The sequence below is a fragment of the Apium graveolens genome, unplaced genomic scaffold, assembly GCF_009905375.1.
Source record: "Apium graveolens cultivar Ventura unplaced genomic scaffold, ASM990537v1 ctg1240, whole genome shotgun sequence".
Lineage (NCBI taxonomy): Eukaryota > Viridiplantae > Streptophyta > Magnoliopsida > Apiales > Apiaceae > Apium > Apium graveolens.
In genome coordinates this window covers 68,767-92,196 of record NW_027417138.1, presented here as the reverse complement: position 1 = coordinate 92,196, position 23,430 = coordinate 68,767, and the positions used below count along the sequence as shown (strand labels likewise).

The following is a 23,430-nucleotide window of genomic DNA, read 5'->3' as shown; positions in this document are numbered from 1 at the left end:
ACATTATACAACATTTACAAATAAGAAGACAACTCAGAATATTATAATTACATGATCCATAAAAAAAATTAAAAAATGATCAGTGTGTGAGACACGGGGTTATTATGTTAGTAACAAATAATGTTCGAAGAGGAAAGCCTCTTGGAAGTATAGTTTAGAGAAAATGAGGATAACTACTAAATGAAAATGGTTCGTTATATTTACTCAAATTATAAGAACGTTACAAAATTATTTTTCTGAAAAATATATACTTTACACTTCATCGGTGTTTTCTATGTGAACAAATATAGACCATAAAAGCAGGATCACAAAGTATGATAATAAGAATACATGTACGTCTTATTTTAAGTAAACTCAAGCACATCAAGGGGACGAACCCTTGACCTCCTACAAAGGAGGCGAGCGTTCAATACAGTACATGTTGCGTGTTTGATGTTTGAGCAACTACTGAACACGCTGCTTGCTGATGTACAAGAGAGCATTACAGGCAAATAGGATTGTAGACTTAAACAACCCCGCAAGTCCATTTAGTCAACGAAAGGATAACAAGGTTTACTCTGTCCAGCATACAAGAGAAACAAATACCACTAACAATAGTTACCACCTCCAGTGAGTCACTGATCAGAACTACAATTCCGAAGGGGCCACCAGGTGCACATAAGCTACTAAAAGCATATGGCCAAGTAAAAATTCAAATGAAAACAAAAAAGGGCCAACAATTAAAGAAGCAAAAGCAGAAGCTTGAACCTAAACACCTTAGAAACCACTTGGAGTTTCAGTTATAGGCACATCAATGGGAGAATCTGGTTTAGCACAGTTCTGCAGCTACGTATATTTCATATGTGGAGCGGACCAGAAACAGCATCACGCCCAGAGCCAGAGTCCTGCTTCAAAGAAAGGTTCGCAAAGTGTGAATCAAGATCTTTACTGCTTGCTTCTCTACTATTTGTGCGTCGATGACTGGAAGATTGCAGCTGTTGTGGTGGCTGCTGCTGCTGTTGATACAAAGCCCGAAGTCTGCCAATCTCTCTCTCCAGTACTTCATGCTCCACTGAGAAAAGCATCGGATGCATTAGTAACATACATATGGTATATAAGTCACAAACATTACGATCATACAATCACTCTATATTGGTAGCGGAGTTTATATTTGTTTAAAACAATATTATTTCTTCGTAGCTCGACAATAACCTATAGTGAAAGATACTTACAGTACTTTATTACTTGCTCTTGGGATACATTTTCTAACCGTTGTTTCAGAGCTTTGTTCTCCATACTCAGAATAAGGCTTTGCTGGTTGAGAAATTCAAGTTCAGCAGAAACTTCAGAGCCTTCTGCCTACATTTAGATAGAAATAAATTATAACTATTCAAGTGTGTGTAAATGATACAATTCTTGAAGTTTTGCTTCTGCTGATACTTACCTGCAATGCCTGAACATTTCTTTCCAGCTCAGCTATGTACTGAAGTTTCCGGACCCGGGATCTTTGAGCAAATTGCCTGTATGCATCAGATGACATATCAAACATTTCAGATATGGAGATTAATATTCTACGATAGCCTACTAGATAAGTCATTCTGAATGAATCCTTGATAAATTAGATTGAAAGTTCTCCAAGGTGATGCAAGGGAATATGAGCTGCTCCCAAAAAAATGATACTTCAACTAGTTTAAAACCACTCTAATTTTAACATTGAAGGGCAAGACTGACCGTCTTTTTAGAAATAATATTTCATGAATAAAAGACAATATTTTATCGATATTCATCCTTAATCCTTAATCCTTAATTATTGTATCTGATGTAGCTATAAGGCTTACAAACATAGTAATATTATGGAAGATACAACTTTGAGGTGCATTTTACATTGCAGCATATGTTAATTCTCACTGCTAGAAGCCAAGGCAACTAAAAACTTTTTCAAGCAACATAAACATTGAAAAAATTAAGGAAACTCATTCAGTGGCATCATATAATATAGGATTGTATAAAACACATTGTATAAATTATTTGTCGTTAGTGCCTAGTGGATAAGTAAAACACAGGTCAATCTACAAAGCAGTAGTTAGACAAGAGCTGGTAAACCACAAGTAAATAGTCAAAACAGTTACAGTATCATGCTAGTCTCTACAGATACAAGTCTCATATAGAACTACTCAAATAAGAGAAGCCTAAGATGATGGTTTGAATAACAAATCTAGTGTGTATTCGGGTTTACTATTATATAAAAAATATCACAATAGCTATCCAACTTTCTAATTATAATGGGCCCAGATATGATGAGGGAAAAAATGATAATGATCCGCAGCATAATATTTTACTTATTTGGTAACTCGTATACACATATTATAAAGATGTTAAAATAAACTATTATCATGATTTATTACAGCTATCAGATATTCTAGATTCGTAATCTAATAAAGACGAGAAGTAGGATACATCTGAATCGGTGTCACTTTAACAGACATTGTTGATGGAGCACAAAATACTGATGGATTTTTAAGAGGCCTGAAAAGAGCCAAGAATTCCAAATTTCATAATGCTAAACAGGACATGCTTATTCACTGTATTTGGGGTGGTTGCTATGGATGGAAGAACAGTGTATACTTTAAGGCTATGGTGCTCTATATAGTGCAAATATAATTTTGTCTTACTAGGTCTGCTTTTCTTCTAGCTAAATATGTTGCACCCTTAAATAAGAAAAACCAAAACAAATATATCTAAATTGTTCGTAAGTATCAGTGTAAGCTCTGACGGTAACAGCAATCCAAGTTTGAAATTGACCATCTTAAGGTCAATAGACAGGTAATTTCGATTGCGAGTAAAAACAGAGAGACTTCAACCTATGTAACAAAATAATTAAGCTTATTTTAATACTGGGTATTTTTAAATATTTGATCATTATAATTTAGAACAATATTTAACATTTTATTTCTGTTGGAGATATAATTACATTAAACTAAATCTTGAAACATTGATAAGAACCAGCTTCCATGGTATTATTAACTTGTGGAAGATGAAATCAAAGCTAGGGATGGAAAGAAAGGGAGAGTAGAAAAATATTGAGAGCAATAAAGGTTGAGTACACATACTGCTTGGAACGCTTTGTATCAGTTTCAGATGCAGAAGTTTTAGCATAAGAAGAATCCTTTCTCTCAGAAGAAAGTTTTGCATCATACGGACCAGATTCAACTGGATTCTGCTTCTCAGTAGAATTGGACGGGAAACCATCAGTTTCTTGGGAAGAAAATGATGACACTGAGTGTTGAAGAACAGAATTGTCCCTGACAGAAAGAGGGCCATTTGGATGTGCTAATGAATTCAGTGGGGGATCCCATACCCTGCTTTTAGATTTTCCCAATGGATTCGCATCTGGATAGAAGAAATCACGGCGTGCATCTTTGTAATAATCAAAATCTTGAGATGTCCTTGAAGGCACAGAAGACATGTTTCTTGATCTATATTCGTCCTGAGTTGCATAATTCATGTTAGCATTAGCCACCTCCATATATGCAAAAGAGTCGCTGGATGAACGTCGATGTCCTCTACGCACAGGCGTCTCTGGTTCATTAAGAAGTTCATCCAGCCAAGAAGGTTGATCCTCGACCAGAGTGCTCTCGGATGATGTACGTTGATGATGTGAATATCCCTCTCTAGGCTTTGGCAAACCTTTTACTCCAATAGCAGAAGGCTGGACATAATCGAGATATGCAGGGGAAATGCTGGGAAATGGGCTTTTAGGTGGCAGTAAGGAGTGCTTCCCATTATACATCATATTTTTAAAGTTTGATGGACCCTTCGAACTTGCCATATTCAAGACACAATTAATTCCTGAAGAAACATAAAATCAAAGATATTAGACAGTTATATTAGCCAACAATCATCTTAATAATAAATAGATGAAGACTTCCAAAAGTGCCAGATTATAAAATTCCCAGGAACCTCAGCATGAGCAAGCAGAAATATATAACAGAAACCATGTTTGTCTTATAGCATAACAAGAGACCACATTGCAAAATCAAAAGAACCTACGCACATTACCAGTAATTAGTAATTTACAATTTCTGACCTGTGAACAGATCAGGAATTGTCTAAACCCTAATGTTCACTTCTAACATGTACAGAACATGGCAATTGACCAAAAGAAGCCTAAACAACAGAAGGTAAATAGAAAAGGAAGTGATGATGAATTTGTCATGCTAAAAAATTATGACTTCTAATAACTGGCCAACAGAGTCACTAAAAACATAAAGCCGCTAGTATAATTAGCAGGAAAATTTGATGTAAAAAATTCAAAACTGGGCAAAAAATAAGTAGATACCTAGTTAATACTAAGTTCAGTCTCATAAATCAAAAATAGTTCATTCTATCTTCAAGGCATATTACATTGAACAGACCTGCATAATAAAACACTTCAGATAAATCAGGTTACTCTGTAGGTTTAACCACCATTACAATTTCAGACAATATTATTCAATTGCTTAAGAATGCCTTGTGACGTTTCGATCTAATCTTATAACATCTTCGTTGCATAATTGAAGCATAGACTGATGACATCACAGCACTGCAATTCTAGACAAACAAAAATGAACAAGTACGAGGATGCTAAAGTAACAACTTGTAGTAAGAGTACTTCTAATAAGTGCAACAACAAACAATTACACAAGAAAGCCAGCTCCCAGCTGCGACGGTAGCAAAACCAGTACTAGAAAGCGAGATACATACAATTAATTTCCGAAATCAACCCAAATTTAACCAGAATCTTCCGATCATTTATAACAAGATATAAATCACACCAGTACAAATCATATTGAATTATAACTTCAAATTCAAGTAATCTTTTTCGCAAGATGACATCTTTACACTCCATGCTCTCTCTTTACCAACATTTTCACAAACCCCAATTCAAAAAAAACTAAAAAAATCAAATCTTTATAAATTCAATTCCAAGTAAACTGTAAAGGGTCATCACAAATCACAAGATTCAACCAAACAAATCAAGAAACTAACAAATTAAGCTCAAACTTGAAAAAAGATAAGATCTTTAACATACAATGTGATGTTGCAATAAATACATACTGATAAGCCAAGCTCACTTTCTCTCTCTAGGGTTTGAAAACCCACCTTCAATCTCCTTTCTCTCTCTCTCTAAAACTTTCTTGAAGGCCCGGGTCGAAATGGGTTGGGTTGGATTCACAATACAATGACAAAATGAGTGTGTGTTTTGGTAATTTTTATATTTTGGGGCTATTAAAAAAAAGGGTTTGTTTTGAAGAAGTGATTAAGTTTATTTTTTTGTGAATTACAGCCCATTGGTGGTTTGTTAATGGCGGTGATGAATATGTGCAAGTTGTTATACAACTCATATATTGCTATTTCTTTTTTGTACAGACATATATACACACACTTGCAAAAAAATTGGTGTTTGGTACTAACTTATTTGAAAAATGATTGTATGATTAGTTGGAGACTGATTTGATTTGGGGGGTGGTTGACACGATTTTACAGTTCATTTTTTGATCTACTTTTAAGTACATTTCTCATTCCTAGGTACTTTATAATTGGTTTAAGGGTTACGGTGTTATAGACCGTTTGGTAATAAACGGTTTGTAAATCGTTGGATGGGGAATGAAGGGCTGGGATAATAGATGGACCGCAGAAATTGTTCGTGATTGGTAAGGACGGACCGCGAAAATTGTTCGCGGTTGGTACCGCTCCCTTATCCCAGCATTCCAGCACTCCATTTCACCATACAAAAACACCCAAATCTTCAAAAAAATTCTCTCCAAATTTATATTTTAGGCGATTTTGGGCATTTTTATCAAGAAATTCAAGTACTTTTGTCAATTTAAGGTATATTTCTTCTCTTCAATTTCAATTTTTCATGACGGATAATTTATTTGCTCGTATGTTTCGTCATAAACGTAAAAATGAAAAAAAAATAGGGTACTGATCATATTTTATATCTTGATGATTTAAATACTAGTAAATAACCTAAAACCCCTGTATTTGTTGAAGATGATGAGTTTGTAGATAAAAATGAGGAATTTATTAATGTTGAGGGGGAGGGTGAAGATGAAAGATGATAATGTAGAGGAGGTAAATATGTATGAAAATGTTAATGGGGGAGGAGTTCCATATTTGAATCAATTTTCTCAAAGTGTCGATGAGACCTGTCATTTTTATAGGGTTTATGCTTTAAGAAATGAATTTGCTATTAAATTTCAAGCGAGCCATCGTAATAAAGACAACGAGATATATGATCGTTTATATGTTTGTAGGCTTTATGGAAAAAGTGTCGTCGCCGAGAGTAGTAAAAATAAACGGCGTAGAGAGGTTCTTCCTAAAAGTGAGTGCAAGGTGAGGATGTATGTCAATTATCAAAAGAAAAAACCTCTTTGAGAGATAACTAGCCTTGAGTTGGTACATAACCACGGTCTTATTTTCCCTAGTAAGATGAATTCGGTACAACGTGAAAGACATGTCAACACCGCTACCCGTAGTTTGATTTAAACTCTTTATGATTCGGGGGTTCGTAATTGTCAATTGATGAATGTGATTGATAACATTCATGGAGGTAATGATAAAACTGGTTTCAATGACCAACATGTGAGGAATGAGATAAGAGACGTGAGGAAGAAAATGTTTGATATTAGTGATGCCCAAGCGGGGTTGGACTTGTTGCATAGGTTGAATGAAGAAAGTGGTTCTAAATATTTTATTAGGACCGAAGTTGATGAAGAGAATCGTTTGAAGTGTCTAGTATGGATTGATCTGAGATGTTTAATGGCCTACCAAAATTTTGGCGATGTTGTGGCTTTTGATACCACTTATCGGACAAATAGATATGCAATACAATTTGTCCCATTTACCGGTGTAATAACCCCAATTTTTGGAAATTTTTGAAACCCTTATGAATAGTATTTTTGCTGAATGAGAAAACTTTTCATGCCACACTATGTAGGGGTTCTGATATGGATATTCTGAGATTTTATTAGTACATTATATGGGATATAAGTGTATGTAAAGATCGTCAGAATCCAAATCCGAACACTTTGATTTTTCCCGGAAATCCACTAGATACGGAAAGAATTGAGAAAAAGGTAACAGGATAAAAAGGGTTTAAATTAAAGGATTATAAGAGAGGATCATAGAAGGAATACAATATATTGAGAAAGGTTAAGGGAACCTAAGTAATAAGATCTCGGGTATGATCCCTCAAACGATAAACGAAAACGAAAGTTAAGCGAACCGTATAACAGATCAGCGGTCATTAGGCAAACAATTAAAAGCTAATCAAAGGGATTAGTGGGGATGATGTCATCCAACCAATAGAAAGAGGACAAAGGAGGGGTGATGACATCACAAAGTGATGTAGGCATGACATGGGAAGGAAGGAGGTGTGGTTGAATGAGAACCACACAAATTCAAGGGCAACAAGGTAATTGACTAAATCAAACAACAAAAACCAACCAACCAAAAGCAAAACAAGGTAAAACACAAAAATCTCTCTGCTTCTTCTTCATGCTCTCGGCCCATTCCTTAAAAAATGAAGATCCAAGCTCCACCACTTACTATTTAGCAAGGTAATTATCTAAGCTTCCCCATGGATAGTTACATACTTCCTATAAGTTTAAGCTTCTAATTCCAAGCCAATCTTTTTCTATAAATCATGGAAGAAGATGGTGAATAGTGTTTTTCAAGAAATAAAATTTGTGTTCTTGAAGTTTTGTTTAGATTAAGCTTGGATAAGGACTTTAAGGGTGATTCCAAGCCATTCTCTTGATTCTCCACTCTCCAAGGAAGGTATAACTTCTCAAACCCTTAGTATTAAGTTTTGTTGGTTTGGATTTCATAATGTTAGATGATGGGTTAGTGTAATGAGTGTGTACTCATAATAGAGCTTTGTTTAGTAAGTGGTTTTGTTAATTTTGGAGTTAGGAGTGATGCTTGTTAGATTTGAAGTTCTTGGTCACTTTTTTTTTTGACTTGGTTTAGATGAATAAATTGGTAATATTGAGTTGATTGGGGGCTGTTGTAATGTAGTTTAGATGGAGGTTTGATTGGGTTGTGAATTGGAGTTGAAATTGTGGTTGTTTGAATTGGTTTAAATTTGGGAAATCGCGTAAACATAGCCGTCGTAACGTCCGATTTTCTTTGGACTGTTTTTGTGCATAGCATTAGGACCCGAGAACCCCCTGCTAGATTATGACCACTGACATGTTTAGATAGCTCATGTTACGAGCTTCGTTTTGATATGTAGTTCGTTCGATTCCGATGCACGGTTTAGGAGAAACGACCGTTTCAAGTAACGGCGTTTCGCGAACGAAACTTTTCCCCTCGCCTTACTTTGAAACATAGGTTAAAGACCAAAAAGGGTTAATTAATGTATGAAACATTTATGGTAAGTGTGTTAGGCAGTTGGTAAGACACTCGCGAAGGAATCGCCTTAAAACTCGTAAAGGTTAAATTATTAAAAATGGTGGAGCCGAGGGTACCCGGGTGACTTAAGCAAATCAGTAAGCGCAAAACGAGCGTTAGAGTCTGAGTTGGTTAGAGTATAGATTTACAAGTGACTTTGGTTTAATTCCAACTTACTTGTTGCTTATAGGTTACCAGACTCGTCCCGAGCCATTCGTAACCCCCAGTCGCTCAGGCAAGTTTTCTACCCGTTATACTGTTGTTGTGATGTATATGTGTATATGCATGATCTTGCGATAAATGCATATTTGTTATTAGCAAATTCTTGCGATATATTATAGCATGTGATATGGTATATATGCATGCCTGTTTCATATTCTTGGATTATATATCTGTTGGTTAAAATGCTTACAGTTGCATAATACATATGCTAGAGATAAGCGGTATTTGAATTTACCCTTAGTATAGGGGATCAAAAGGTGAACATATTTCTAAACCGGGAGTCGATGTTCCCGAGTATAATATATATATTTTTATATATATATGGTTATAGTTTTCCAAACTATTAATCGAATAAGGTTTATTCGATAACTTTTATTTTATTAATTGAATACTATTTTGAATATTCATTCGAGGGTTATGACTCAGTTTATTTTATTATTTGAATATGATTTGAATATTCATTCGAGGGTTATGACTCAGTTTATTTTATTATTTCAATATGATTTGAATATTCATCGGAGGACTTATGACTCCTTTTAATTTATTAATTGAATACTATTTTGAATATTCATTCGAGGGTTATGACTCAGTTTATATTATTTAATGATTATTAATTGGATATTCATTTGAGGATGTATGACTCCTTTATTTTATTTAATGAATATTATTTATAATATTCATTCGAGGTATTATGACTCCGCTTATTACTTATAATATTCTTTATTGTATTAAAGAATAAGGTGTCGATAATCAAACTTATTTTTTATTATTCAAATAAAGATATTACTTTCGTATAAGTATATCTTTGATTAATTGCTATTCATTCAAGTATAAGTTTTCCAACTTCTACCTCAATTATTCTTTATGGGAATATTATTTAAATAATAATATTCAGATATTTCTTTCATATTGGGACTGATTTATTTTATTAAATCAGCATTACTCCAAACATTCTTAAAAATGTTTTCGAGTCTTCAAAATGAATTTAAAAGGTAGAGAGGATCCCAAAACTTGTTTCCAAATTCAAGATCTTCCATTTTAAGGGGACTTGAATACTCGCTCAAAAAAATCTAAGGGATCCGGCTCTGTGGTGTATTTTATATTCGCAACAAGGTTGCTGTTTTGATGAATGAATTGATTACTTGCCCAATGTTCGGGAAGTAAGCCCATCTAATTGAGTCGGCATAAGCGACAGGCCGGGGTACGGTCTATCAATGTGTAAGTGGCTGGGTGGCAGTCCATCAACGCGTAAGAGGCCGGGTGGTGGTCCAGCACAAGGTCCTTATGTGGCCAGGGTGATGACCGGTGGGGGATTCATCCATCTACTAGTAGAAAAGGTTACTTATTGGTATCTTTGCCTGATCAGCAAGATATCTGGTTTATGCCAAAATTCTTTTCCTTCCAAATTCATTGGATATTGCAACTCTGTTCATACTTTACATGACAGAGGTTTTCAGGAAATGTATGGGAGATATATATGAATATATTTATATATCGGGACTTAATGAAGTATTTCGTAACTTCATTATTTATAATGATATTCAAAGATTGAATCTATTCAAATCTTGTCTTGTAGTCTCATCTATGTGATGAACCTTTGAAACTGATTATAACTTGAACGGGGGTAGTTCAAGTAGTATTTGGGAAAGATATAAGTATTTTGGGGTATCTTGTAACTTCATATTTTAAACTTATATCTAGTTAATGATTGTCTTATGAATGACAAAGATTTTCGGAAAAACGTTGAGACAAGGTTAGATATATGAGATCACCTTGCAACGATATTTTTTATATATACAGTTATAAACTGGAACTCTGTGTGTATTATGCATGGAAGAGGACTTCCCATATTTTGAAAAGTATATATGTATATATATATATACTGAATATTTTGCGACTTCATCGCATTAAGATATCAACTTGGTTCATTTCTTTTGACCAAGACTTTCATGAGTACTATGAGAAGGCTCATATATTGTTAATCATTATACATATTATTTTGGTGGGCTTGCTGCTCACCCTTGCTTTATTTCTTCATCACACAACAACAGTTAGGAAAGATGGCCAGACTCCAGCAGACCCAGCGCAAGCGCGTGGGAAGCGTCCCGCGTCTTCCCGTTGATGTTGTAGCTGCTATAGCTGCAGAGGTAGATCTATTGTAGATCAGACCATCTACTTTTGAGAATCAATTATGTATAATTATAACTTGTGGCAGATAATGGCAATTAACTGTAAATTTATCAAGTAATCATTTTGGGTTGTAATAACTTTTAAATTGTGGATTCAAAGACTTGTACTTATTTAAATTTCATCTCTGAGACTATAACGGGTTGTGGTGTGTGTTAGTGTGGGGTCACAGCATAAGGTTATTTATTATTAATTAAGTGAAGTGATATTGTGGAAAGAAAGACCGTGACGACCCGGATCCCCGACCCCGGATCTGGGGGTGTTACAGAAATGGTATCAGAGCTAAGCGTTATAAACCTCAGAGATGATGTGACGTTAAGATAATAAGTTCACTAAGATAATAAGAACTCTTGCCAAGTTCATAGTCGGGCTACCTAACATAGTACTGACAGTTAAAACCCTTATGGGAACCCTTATAAATATCGTGATAGTAGCGTAGTTCGTTATCGTATATGGTAGCGGGATTCCGAACCCTGAGGTTGAGGAGCAACAATGCGATGATGTTTATTACTTATTAGAGATCAGATTATGGATCCGATAGAGCGTCCTAACGCGGGATCGGATGATGTTCATATTGAGGATATAGCGGTTGAGGATGTTGTCCTAGAAGGGATAGTTGCTGAGGAGGATCCCATGGAAGATCCAGACAAGAATGAATAAAAGACCACTGAGGAATTGATGACCATGGTTAGGGCAACTACCAGAGGTAGGATTGGCCGGTCACTACCAGAGGTTCGTTCAAGTTTGTAAAGATAGTAGCCCCTTTAACGCGGCTTACTCGTAAGACTGAGAAGTTCGAATGGACAGAGAAATGCGAGAACAGCTTTCAAGAACTGAAGCAAAGATTGGTGACGGCCCCTATGATGGCATTGCCGGATGGAAAATAAGATTTTGTGATTTGTATTGACGCTTCGTATAAGGAATTAGGGTGCTTCTTAGCACAGCAAGATAATCGCGTCTGCGTCAAGACAATTAAGGTAATATGAAATTGATATCCCCACCCATGAGCTTGGGCTCGTGGCAATAGTTTTGCCCTAAAAGATTTGAGGCACTACTTGTATGGAGAGAAGTGCGAGATTTGCACAAGCCATAAGTGCTCTAGTACATTTTCCCGAAGAAAAAGCTCAACATGCGCCAGAGAAGATGGTTAGAACTAATCAAGGACTACGATTATGAGATTCTTTATCATTCGAGGGAAAGCCAATGTGGTGGCTGATGCCCTTAGTAAAAAGGAGAGACTCAAGATGATAATGTCTTTTGGAGAGTTTATAAGAGATTTTGGAAATAGTAGTGAAGGTAACCGGAGCCGGTACCGAAAAGCTGTTTGAGATAGCAATACAGCCCGAATTATTGGAAAAGAACATATTGTGCCAGTAAAAGTGATGAATGAAGGCAGAGAGCCAACAAATAAATATGAGATTAATACCGAGAAAGATGATAAGGGAATAATGAGGTATTCCTATAGAATTTGGGTTCCGAAAGTTCAAGAGCGTAAGGATGAGAACTTAGAGGAGAGCCATAGTTTGAGGAATAAGATTTAGAGCAAACCCTGAACGTGATAATCAGGGAGGTCATGACCTATCGGAGTGGAAAATGAGGATTTTAAATTAAAAAATGACCCCAATTATGGGGAGTAGGATGAAACATTTCATACTAAGGAAATAGAAAGTCGAGTAAGGAAAGGAGACCCGAGACGGTACTCCTATACGGCAATTCATGGACCTGTCTAAAAAGAACTTAGACTATTATCCCCAACCACCACCCTGAGGAAACAATGCGGTGAGAAATTCTTTCAGGTTCTTTAAGTCGCTAAGCTCTCAGAGTTCCAAGGAACAAGCTGACCCAGTCGAGGCAAGAGCCTGACTAAAGGAAATATAGGAATCATTTGAGATTCTAAATGATTGATGAACCACAAAAGACTGTTTTTGTCACTTACCCTCCTAAGAGAGAGACCACCCGCTGGTGAAAGACCAAGGAAGGCACGGAGCAAGAGATTATAATAAATTGATTTAAGTTCAGTCAATTGTTTTCGAGAAAGTAAATCCCAAGGTTATGGAGGTAGTGTAACAGATTTAGAGCCAGAACAAAAGCGGACGAGTATGATGAATTGTGAATCTAAGTTGTAAAAGTTGTCAAGATTCGTTCTAAGGGCACGAATCCAGAATGACGGGATGTTTGAAATCAATGCTTATGTTGTGTTGGTTCATGAAATAATGATAAAAGAAAGGAAAATAAAAAGAAATTGAAGTGGAAAGGAATATAAAGGCAATAGAGTTTGAGGAATGATAAGGGAGTTGGGTATGAGGAAACCCTAAAGACTCGTACCAATAGAAATAGAAAAGTATGTAATCGTCAGGATGAGGGTGATTCACCATGAGTTAAAATTGATGGTTGAAGGCATAAGAGATACATATATTTTATCCCTAGTAAGTTGGGAGGACTCAAGGAAACCTTGAGATAGTTCGAAGGATAAATAATAAGACGCGGATAGACTAAGGAGACAAGAAAGTAAGAAGGTAGGAAAATTGGATGAAGGAAGTGACCTTCAAGAATGTGAAGTGTAAGACCGGTGGCTTGATACCCAGAAAGGGAGACGCCAGGTATGAAAGATATCCCAACATTGAGGTGACTGTTGAGATAAACAACAAAAGTAAACACGGAATTATTAAGAAGAAGTTCACGTTGAACACGACCAATATCTTCCAGAACATCCTTGTTATCGTTACCAAATTAGGCAAGAAAAGCGGATAACCGTTGTTATCTTTTGGGAGGCCATATTGATTGACCTCATGTTGTATACAGATGTTATTGTGAAATTAGGCATATACTATCGAGGTGGGAATGATTGAATAAGACACCCTTATCAGGGATATATGACTTGATTTATCCATGGAAGGATGCAGGTACCTTTTAAAGGTGGAATTAAGGATAGAACATCGGTAACTTAAAATGAATCCTAGGGGAATGCATAAAGGTTGGTATTTCACCCTTAATAGGGACAGTATGAGTTTTGGCAGGATGAATTGGAAAGGGTTAAGGTAACAACAACCTTTAAGGATCAGTGGAGAAATTTTTCAGAAGTATATAGACAATGGTTCTAGTAATAGTGAATGGTATTTTGATATGCCCTGTATCTAGGGAATACAGGAGGAACGATTGAAGGATAACCTTAGAGGTTTTACAAGGAGAAAGGTAATATTCAAAATTCTCAAGAATAAAAATGTTGATAAAAGAAATATGACGTAATTATAATGGTGCCAAGTGGGGCACGTGTTAAACCACGAGAAAGTATGGATCGAACCAGTAAAGGTCGAAATTGTTCAGGGCAATTAGGACCTAAGACAAAAGATGTTCTAAGTACGATCGAGAGTCAGTCGCGACAGTGATTAACCTCTAAAGACTGAGGCAATAACTTATGGAAAAATGGTGATTTTTTTTTCTTTCTCATCAGATTTTAATGAAAACATCTTCACATAAGCTGTGATGGAAATGAGATAGAAAATTTAGTTGAAGGTGGTTAAAAGACATTGATTATAAGGAACTATGACTATCGGGAAAGGCCAAAGAGGTGGCCGACACTTTAAAGGTAAAAGGATAATTGTAGGCGCTTGTGCCAAAGGAATACAGTGATGATGGTTAAAGCTGTGATGGTTGTATTTTGGGTTGGAAGATTGTCATTCCTTTTGATGACTGTGCAATACCCAACCGTAATAGTAGTTAGTAAAGGTTTAATTCGTGTAATCGCCATGAGCGGGCTATCTATCTCAGAAGATACTATCTTGAGATAAGCCAGGACTATATTTCAAAAAGGACTAAACAAACCTTTGAGTTAAGTCTTCTATTGAAGGCATATGATTAAAAATGGTATTAACCTGCTATCGTTGCTTTGAGCGAAACTCTTCTGCAAATTTTATTTGCTTCATGTCATGTATGTATGTCAGAATCAGGAGTGTACTCCATGAATCATAAATGGTGATTATGTTACCTCCTTAGAAGGATTTGATACGACATGTATGGACTCCGTATGGTTAGCTATTAAGATTTTATGGAAAAGTGAATGACGACAGTAGGTCAGTGGTGGACCATAATAAGGCAGCAATGATTCTGCGAGTAGTGAGCTGATTACAACCATGAGAGTTGTATTGGAATGGGTGTTGAGATTGAGTACCACTAATCGGGTCGTGGTAGTGTATAAGTTATCATTGATAGACTAATTAAGTAGAGTATCTACCTAGTGAATAATTATTCTTTCTTATCAATAGAGAGTCATATTATTATACGAGGAAGGTTGCGGTGCGAGCATAGAATCCTAGTAACGGTGATATATAGAATGAGATCCCAGATTCGATTTTCGATGTCGAGGGAGTTTCAAAGGTGATTGTGTATAAGCTCGAGGAAGAGCATGGGTCCATAGAATGATGGACGGAATAGAAATATTTAGGCATGGGAAATGCGATGCTATAATACTTGATGTTGATATAAATACATATATGTTTTGTTCTTCTATGACAAACCTCTATAGTTCAGAGGTAGATTCCAAGCCAGATATTTTACGGCAATAAAATTTTTTTTATGAATATACAATTCTCTTCAGTTCGTTCTTTTCTCTTCTTTTCATTTCATGTAAGCTGAGAAGAACAACCCTTCCAGAAGGGGAGGTATTACCGAATGACTATCTATCTGTGTGATAGAAGCCGAGTAGGATACCAGCTATTGTTTAATTGCTTGTCAAGTACTAAAGGCTGGCCACCTTCTGTACTAACTAAGCGATATAACAAGTGTTCATGATCATAGTGATCTCTCAACAAATTCCTTTACTTCTATTTGATTGATCAAATTTTGGAAAATAGAAACAACTGAAAAAGGAGTAATAAAGTGGTGGTAGTATGCGGAATGGGAACACATTCGTGATACTAAGGTTGACGTGGTTATTAAAAGGTTATAGAACGCTAACGAGCAAAAGTATAACCAGTATAATATTAGGAACGGAAGGTAGTAGCGATTACGAACTGGAAAAGAATGGGTATTGAGAAGCAAAAGCTCTAATGCTAAAAGCTATAATGAGAGTCTGTGCAATAGACTTGAAAGAAATTGGAATGATCACTTAACACGGATTGAGTTTTCTTACGACAATAGATCATATGTCAGTATTGAGATATCGCCTTATGAGATCCTTGAGGGAAGACAATATCGATCTCCCTTATGTTAGGATGAAGTTGTAGAGCGCAAGATGCTCGGACCAGCAGTGGTCTAAAGGACCAAGGATATGATAGATCTAATCAGAGGACGGCTGGTAGTAGCCCAAGATGGACATGATAAGTATGTTGACATGACGCGAAAGGACAAAGAGTATGAAATAGGGGACCTAGTAATGTTATAGGTATCCCTTGGAAAGGATTGATGAGGTTCGGAAAGAAAGGAAAGCTAAGACTACAATTTGTTGGACCCTTGGATATATTAAGACGTTTGGGAAGTTAGCATATGAGCTAGCCCTACCCCCGAACCTGTAGCAAGTTCATAACGTGTTCCACGTATCAATGTTAAGGAAGTGTAATTCGGATGCCAGACAAATAGGGGCATATGAGCGCATAGACATGCAACCCGACGTAACCTATATGGAGCAACCAGGAAGGGTTATAGAGTGAAAAGGAACAAGTGCTTAGGGGAAGGATTATCAAACTAGGCAGAGTTTGGTGGCAGGACCACAATATGGGAAAATTTACTCGAGAGTTAGAAAGTGTAATGCTAAGAAAGTATCCCCATTTGTTTTCTATTTGATTCCGGGACGGAATCCTTTTAAGGAGGGGAGACTGTAATAACCCCAATTTTTGGAAATTTTTGAAACCCTTATGAATAGTGTTTTTGCTGAATGAGAAAATTTTTCATGCCACACTATGTAGGGGTTCTGATATGGATATTCTGAGATTTTATTAGTACATTATATGGGATATAAGTGTATGTAAAGATCGTCAGAATCCAAATCCGAACACTTTGATTTTTCCCGGAAATCCACTAGATACGGAAAGAATTGAGAAAAAGGTAACAGGATAAAAAGGGTTTAAATTAAAGGATTATAAGAGAGGATCATAGAAGGAATACAATATATTGAGAAAGGTTAAGGGAACCTAAGTAATAAGATCCCGGGTATGATCCCTCAAACGATAAACGAAAACGAAAGTTAAGCGAACCGTATAACAGATCAGCGGTCATTAGGCAAACAATTAAAAGCTAATCAAAGGGATTAGTGGGGATGATGTCATCCAACCAATAGAAAGAGGACAAAGGAGGGGTGATGACATCACAAAGTGATGTAGGCATGACATGGGAAGGAAGGAGGTGTGGTTGAATGAGAACCACACAAATTCAAGGGCAACAAGGTAATTGACTAAATCAAACAACAAAAACCAACCAACCAAAAGCAAAACAAGGCAAAACACAAAAATCTCTCTTCTTCTTCTTCATGCTCTCGGCCCATTCCTTAAAAAATGAAGATCCAAGCTCCACCACTTACTATTTAGCAAGGTAATTATCTAAGCTTCCCCATGGATAGTTACATACTTCCTATAAGTTTAAGCTTCTAATTCCAAGCCAATCTTTTTCTATAAATCATGGAAGAAGATGGTGAATAGTGTTTTTCAAGAAATAAAATTTATGTTCTTGAAGTATTGTTTAGATTAAGCTTGGATAAGGACTTTAAGGGTGATTCCAAGCCATTCTCTTGATTCTCCACTCTCCAAGGAAGGTATAACTTCTCAAACCCTTAGTATTAAGTTTTGTTGGTTTGGATTTCATAATGTTAGATGATGGGTTAGTGCAATGAGTGTGTACTCATAATAGAGCTTTGTTTAGTAAGTGGTTTTGTTGATTTTGGAGTTAGGAGTGATGCTTGTTAGATTTGAAGTTCTTGGTCACTTTTTTTTTTGACTTGGTTTAGATGAATAAATTGGTAATATTGAGTTGATTGGAGGCTGTTGTAATGTATTTTAGATGGAGGTTTGATTGGGTTGTGAATTGGAGTTGAAATTGTGGTTGTTTGAATTGGTTTAAATTTGGGAAATCGCGTAAACATAGCCGTCGTAACGTCCGATTTTCTTTGGACTGTTTTTGTGCATAGCATTAGGACCCGAGAACCCCCTGCTAGATTATGACCACTTCCATGTTTAGATAGCTCATGTTACAAGCTTCGTTTTGATATGTAGTTCGTTCGATTCCGATGCACGGTTTAGGAGAAACGACCGTTTCAAGTAACGGCGTTTCGCGAACGAAACTTTTCCCCTCGCCTTACTTTGAAACATAGGTTAAAGACCAAAAAGGGTTAATTAATGTATGAAACATTTATGGTAAATGTGTTAGGCAGTTGGTAAGACACTCGCGAAGGAATCGCCTTAAAACTCGTAAAGGTTAAATTATTAAAAATGGTGGAGCCGAGGGTACCCGGGTGACTTAAGCAAATCAGTAAGCGCAAAACGAGCGTTAGAGTCTGAGTTGGTTAGAGTATAGATTTACAAGTGACTTTGGTTTAATTCCAACTTACTTGTTGCTTATAGGTTACCAGACTCGTCCCGAGCCATTCGTAACCCCCAGTCGCTCAGGCAAGTTTTCTACCCGTTATACTGTTGTTGTGATGTATATGTGTATATGCATGATCTTGCGATAAATGCATATTTGTTATTAGCAAATTCTTGCGATATATTGTAGCATGTGATGTGGTATATATGCATGCCTGTTTCATATTCTTGGATTATATATCTGTTGGTTAAAATGCTTACAGTTACATAATACCTATGCTAGAGATAAGCGGTATTTGAATTTACCCTTAGTATACGGGATCAAAAGGTGAACATATTTCTAAACCGGGAGTCGATGTTCCCGAGTATAATATATATATTTATATATATATATGGTTATAGTTTTCCAAACTATTAATCGAATAAGGTTTATTCGATAACTTTTATTTTATTAATTGAATACTATTTTGAATATTCATTTGAGGGTTATGACTCAGTTTATTTTATTATTTGAATATGATTTGAATATTCATTCGAGGGTTATGACTCAGTTTATTTTATTATTTCAATATGATTTGAATATTCATCGGAGGACTTATGACTCCTTTTATTTTATTAATTGAATACTATTTTGAATATTCATTCGAGGGTTATGACTCAGTTTATATTATTTAATGATTATTAATTGGATATTCATTTGAGGATGTATGACTCCTTTATTTTATTTAATGAATATTATTTATAATATTCATTCGAGGTATTATGACTCCGCTTATTACTTATAATATTCTTTATTGTATTAAAGAATAAGGTGTCGATAATCAAACTTATTTTTTATTATTCAAATAAAGATATTACTTTCGTATAAGTATATCTTTGATTAATTTCTATTCATTCAAGTATAAGTTTTCCAACTTCTACCTCAATTATTCTTTATGGGAATATTATTTAAATAATAATATTCAGATATTTCTTTCATATTGGGACTGATTTATTTTATTAAATCAGCATTACTCCAAACATTCTTAAAAATGTTTTCGAGTTTTCAAAATGAATTTAAAAGGTAGAGAGGATCCCAAAACTTGTTTCCAAATTCAAGATCTTCCATTTTAAGGGGACTTGAATACTCGCTCAAAAAAATCTAAGGGATCCGGCTCTGTGGTGTATTTTATATTCGCAACAAGGTTGTTGTTTTGATGAATGAATTGATTACTTGCCCAATGTTCGGGAAGTAAGCCCATCTAATTGAGTCGGCATAAGCGACAGGCCGGGGTACGGTCTATCAATGTGTAAGTGGCTGGGTGGCAGTCCATCAACGCGTAAGAGGCTGGGTGGCGGTCCAGCACAAGGTCCTTATGTGGCCAGGGTGATGACCGGTGGGGGATTCATCCATCTACTAGTAGAAAAGGTTACTTATTGGTATCTTTGCCTGATCAGCAAGATATCTGGTTTATGCCAAAATTCTTTTCCTTCCAAATTCATTGGATATTGCAACTCTGTTCATACTTTACATGACAGAGGTTTTCAGGAAATGTATGGGAGATATATATGAATATATTTATATATCGGGACTTAATGAAGTATCTCGTAACTTCATTATTTATAATGATATTCAAAGATTGAATCTATTCAAATCTTGTCTTGTAGTCTCATCTATGTGATGAACCTTTGAAACTGATTATAACTTGAACGGGGGTAGTTCAAGTAGTATTTGGGAAAGATATAAGTATTTTGGGGTATCTTGTAACTTCATCTTTTAAACTTATATCTAGTTAATGATTGTCTTATGAATGACAAAGATTTTCGGAAAAACGTTGAGACAAGGTTAGATATATGAGATCACCTTGCAACGATATTTTTTATATATACAGTTATAAACTGGAACTCTGTGTGTATTATGCATGGAAGAGGACTTCCCATATTTTGAAAAGTATATATGTATATATATATATACTGAATATTTTGCGACTTCATCGCATTAAGATATCAACTTGGTTCATTTCTTTTGACCAAGACTTTCATGAGTACTATGAGAAGGCTCATATATTGTTAATCATTATACATATTATTTTGGTGGGCTTGCTGCTCACCCTTGCTTTATTTCTTCATCACACAACAACAGTTAGGAAAGATGGCCAGACTTCAGCAGACCCAGCGCAAGCGCGTGGGAAGCGTCCCGCGTCTTCCCGTTGATGTTGTAGCTGCTATAGCTGCAGAGGTAGATCTATTGTAGATCAGACCATCTACTTTTGAGAATCAATTATGTATAATTATAACTTGTGGCAGATAATGGCAATTAACTGTAAATTTATCAAGTAATCATTTTGGGTTGTAATAACTTTTAAATTGTGGATTCAAAGACTTGTACTTATTTAAATTTCATCTCTGAGACTATAACGGGTTGTGGTGTGTGTTAGTGTGGGGTCACAGCATAAGGTTATTTATTATTAATTAAGTGAAGTGATATTGTGGAAAGAAAGACCGTGACGACCCGGATCCCCGACCTCGGATCTGGGGGTGTTACAACCGGAGTCAGTCATCATTATCAATCGGTGATTTTTGGGTTTGCATTGATGGGGGATGAACACGCGTCGACTTTTCAGTGGATTCTTCGCACTTGGTTTGAAGGTGTGGGGAATATGCCTCCAATGACTATAATCACGGATCAAGATCAAGTCATGGCAAGCGATATTATGGATGTACTCCCGGATACTACCCATTTATTGTGTTCTTGGCACATAAGTCAAAAATTCCCCTAGAAATTAGCACATTATTATTCGGCTTTTCCAAGCAAGACGTACTTCCACCATTGTATTCATAAATCTCTCACCGAAGATATTTTTGAGGCTAGATGGGGATCATTTGTGGAAAGTATCACTTGCAAAAGTATAAATGTTTAAATGGGTTATATGAGTTGAAGAGCAAGTGGATTATTGCATATACTAGAAACACATTTTTGGCGTTTCAAAATAGTACATCGAGGAGTGAGGAGTTGAATTCTTTCTTTGATAATTATATGAGTTCGGAAACGGGTTTGAAGGAATTCATTGAAAATGCCCAAAAGGCATTGGGAAGGCAATTCACGAGGGAGAATGAAGAAGATTATGTCACGATTAATCTAAAATGTCCCATATAAATTAATACCATATTGGAGTATCATGCTTCTTGTATTTACAACAAGGAAATATTTAGAAGATTTCAAGATGAATTTGTAGGGTCTTCAAAATACTTTGTTGAAAAAACCGACAAGCTTGTAAAAATGGAGAGAGGCGAGGGGGTGTCTATACGTACTATAGTTATTATAGGCCCATGTTCGAGCCTACGAGAAGAAATGTTTATTTTGTTGCCTTTGAGAAAGAAAGCTTGTTGGGAAAGTGTATGTGTACAATGTTTGAACATTCGGTATGATTATGTCGTTGGAGTGATGAATCGAGAAATACCAATTCTCGAAAGAATGAGCGTTGATGGAATAAATTATTACGAAAGCAATTCTCATGCTCCAAATGCAAGTGCTCATGAAGAACCAATTCTTGACCCTATTATGTCCCAAACTAAAGGGAGGAAAAAGGAAGTTCATTTCAAAAGTCCCATAGAATCGATTGGTAAAAAGGAGAAGTCTCTAAGAAAGTGCACATATTGTCAAAAGGAAGGTCATGAGAAAAGAAAGTGTGCTACTAGACTAGAAGATCTTAAAAAATGCTCAAGAATTGAAATATAATTAGTAGTGTAGTATTTGTAACGGAATGTTGTAATCTTTTAATGAATTTGAATTTTTAGTATTTAACATTGCTTTCTTTTTTGTTATGTTTTATTATCATATAATTGTGTTTTATTGTCATATAATTGTGTTTTATTGTGATAGGTTACATGACTAGCGATTATAGTGGTGACAACAACTCCGATCATAGTTGTGATTCGATTTCTCACGTTAGCAACACATTCTCGGACTCCCAACCAAGCGACTCGTGGTATGAGGATAATGTCAAACTCGTCAGCCGAAGGTGCAATGCAATCTGCTTTTATGTTCTTAAATGTTGGAGGTCTATAGGCATGTCATTTGATCTTCTTCATCAACCGGGAGAATGGTGTAAGGAAGGTACCAGAAATCCTCCCAAACTCCTCCACAAACTCTGGAGGAAACCTAGCATCTAGCTGCTTCAACATATTAGGTCTGGCAACCATCTACAAATAAAAACATACAGTTTTTCATTAATTTCACAAGGCTATAATGTGTGCAAGATGAAATACACGTGAATGCAAATTTTTTAATGTGTGGTGTAATGTGAAATATGAATATTATAAAACACTTACAACTTCATATCCCTCGAGGATATCATACAACTCCCTCGTCTTGTACTGTTGTTGAGGCTATGGATCTGGCTTCCCTATTCGCATACGAGATACATCTGCATACCACACCATGTAATCAGCCTCAGAAGCAATGTCAACCGAGTCATCAACAAGTCCATCTAAATCTGAACAGAACCTGGCCCATTTGCCAATATCAATGAACCACTGTACAAGCCAATCCTCTCCTGCAAACATGGCCTCCTTAGGCCCCCTATAGCCACACATGTTCTGTGACGCCCTCAATCTCGGGGTTAGGAAATGAGGACTCACACACCTTGATTCTAATAATAAAATATGCATAAACCCCGATTAACTCCTAACAGGATCAACAGGATAAAGTATGAGACAAGATTACAACTACCAATCACAGAATATAACTTACAAACCCAAAATATTATTAAATAATCAATATCGGTTCCGGCTGGGAACCGACAGATAACCCATTGTATCTTTAAACACCACTTTCTAGGCGCGAGCTCACTCATAACCTGTACTACCTGCTCTGGCAACTGGAAGCCCTCAACACGATAGGGACCACCAGGTACGCTCTTACGAGCAGTGCGCCTAAGCCTGGCCATCTTCTTGCTTAACTGCCATGGTTAGATTAAGACAAAACAATGAGTATAAAACTCAGCAAGTAACTAAATAGCAGTTCTACAATAACAATTTTCAATATGCTTTGAACAAACTAGGGCATTCTATTTTAGCTAATCTAGGTGGCAGATTTCCATATATTCATTTTTGT

At 36.0% G+C, this 23,430-nt stretch overlaps 2 protein-coding genes across 6 annotated transcripts; one reads left to right on the top strand and one right to left on the bottom strand.

Annotated features, from left to right (window-relative positions):
- Positions 1–315: 315 nt before the first annotated feature.
- Positions 316–5,398, bottom strand: LOC141699736 (uncharacterized protein At4g06598-like). Of its 5 annotated transcripts, none has more exons than XM_074503580.1 (6): positions 5,051–5,398; positions 4,319–4,394; positions 3,090–3,828; positions 1,424–1,499; positions 1,212–1,338; positions 316–1,051 (listed from the first exon to the last, which is right to left on the bottom strand). In XM_074503580.1, exons 3-6 carry the CDS (start codon positions 3,806–3,808, stop codon positions 837–839), a joined length of 1,137 nt encoding a protein of 378 aa, XP_074359681.1. In that variant the 5' UTR covers positions 3,809–3,828; positions 4,319–4,394; positions 5,051–5,398; the 3' UTR covers positions 316–836. The 5 variants fall into 5 exon arrangements, with proteins under 5 accessions (XP_074359681.1, XP_074359682.1, XP_074359680.1 ...); XM_074503581.1 differs by having other exon boundaries at positions 5,077–5,398; XM_074503579.1 differs by lacking the exon at positions 4,319–4,394 and having other exon boundaries at positions 5,077–5,398.
- Positions 5,399–6,546: 1,148 nt separating this feature from the next.
- LOC141699740 (protein FAR1-RELATED SEQUENCE 5-like) lies at positions 6,547–22,206 on the top strand. The gene is made up of 2 exons (XM_074503585.1): positions 6,547–6,873; positions 22,198–22,206. Exons 1-2 carry the CDS (start codon positions 6,547–6,549, stop codon positions 22,204–22,206), a joined length of 336 nt encoding a protein of 111 aa, XP_074359686.1.
- Positions 22,207–23,430: the final 1,224 nt, after the last annotated feature.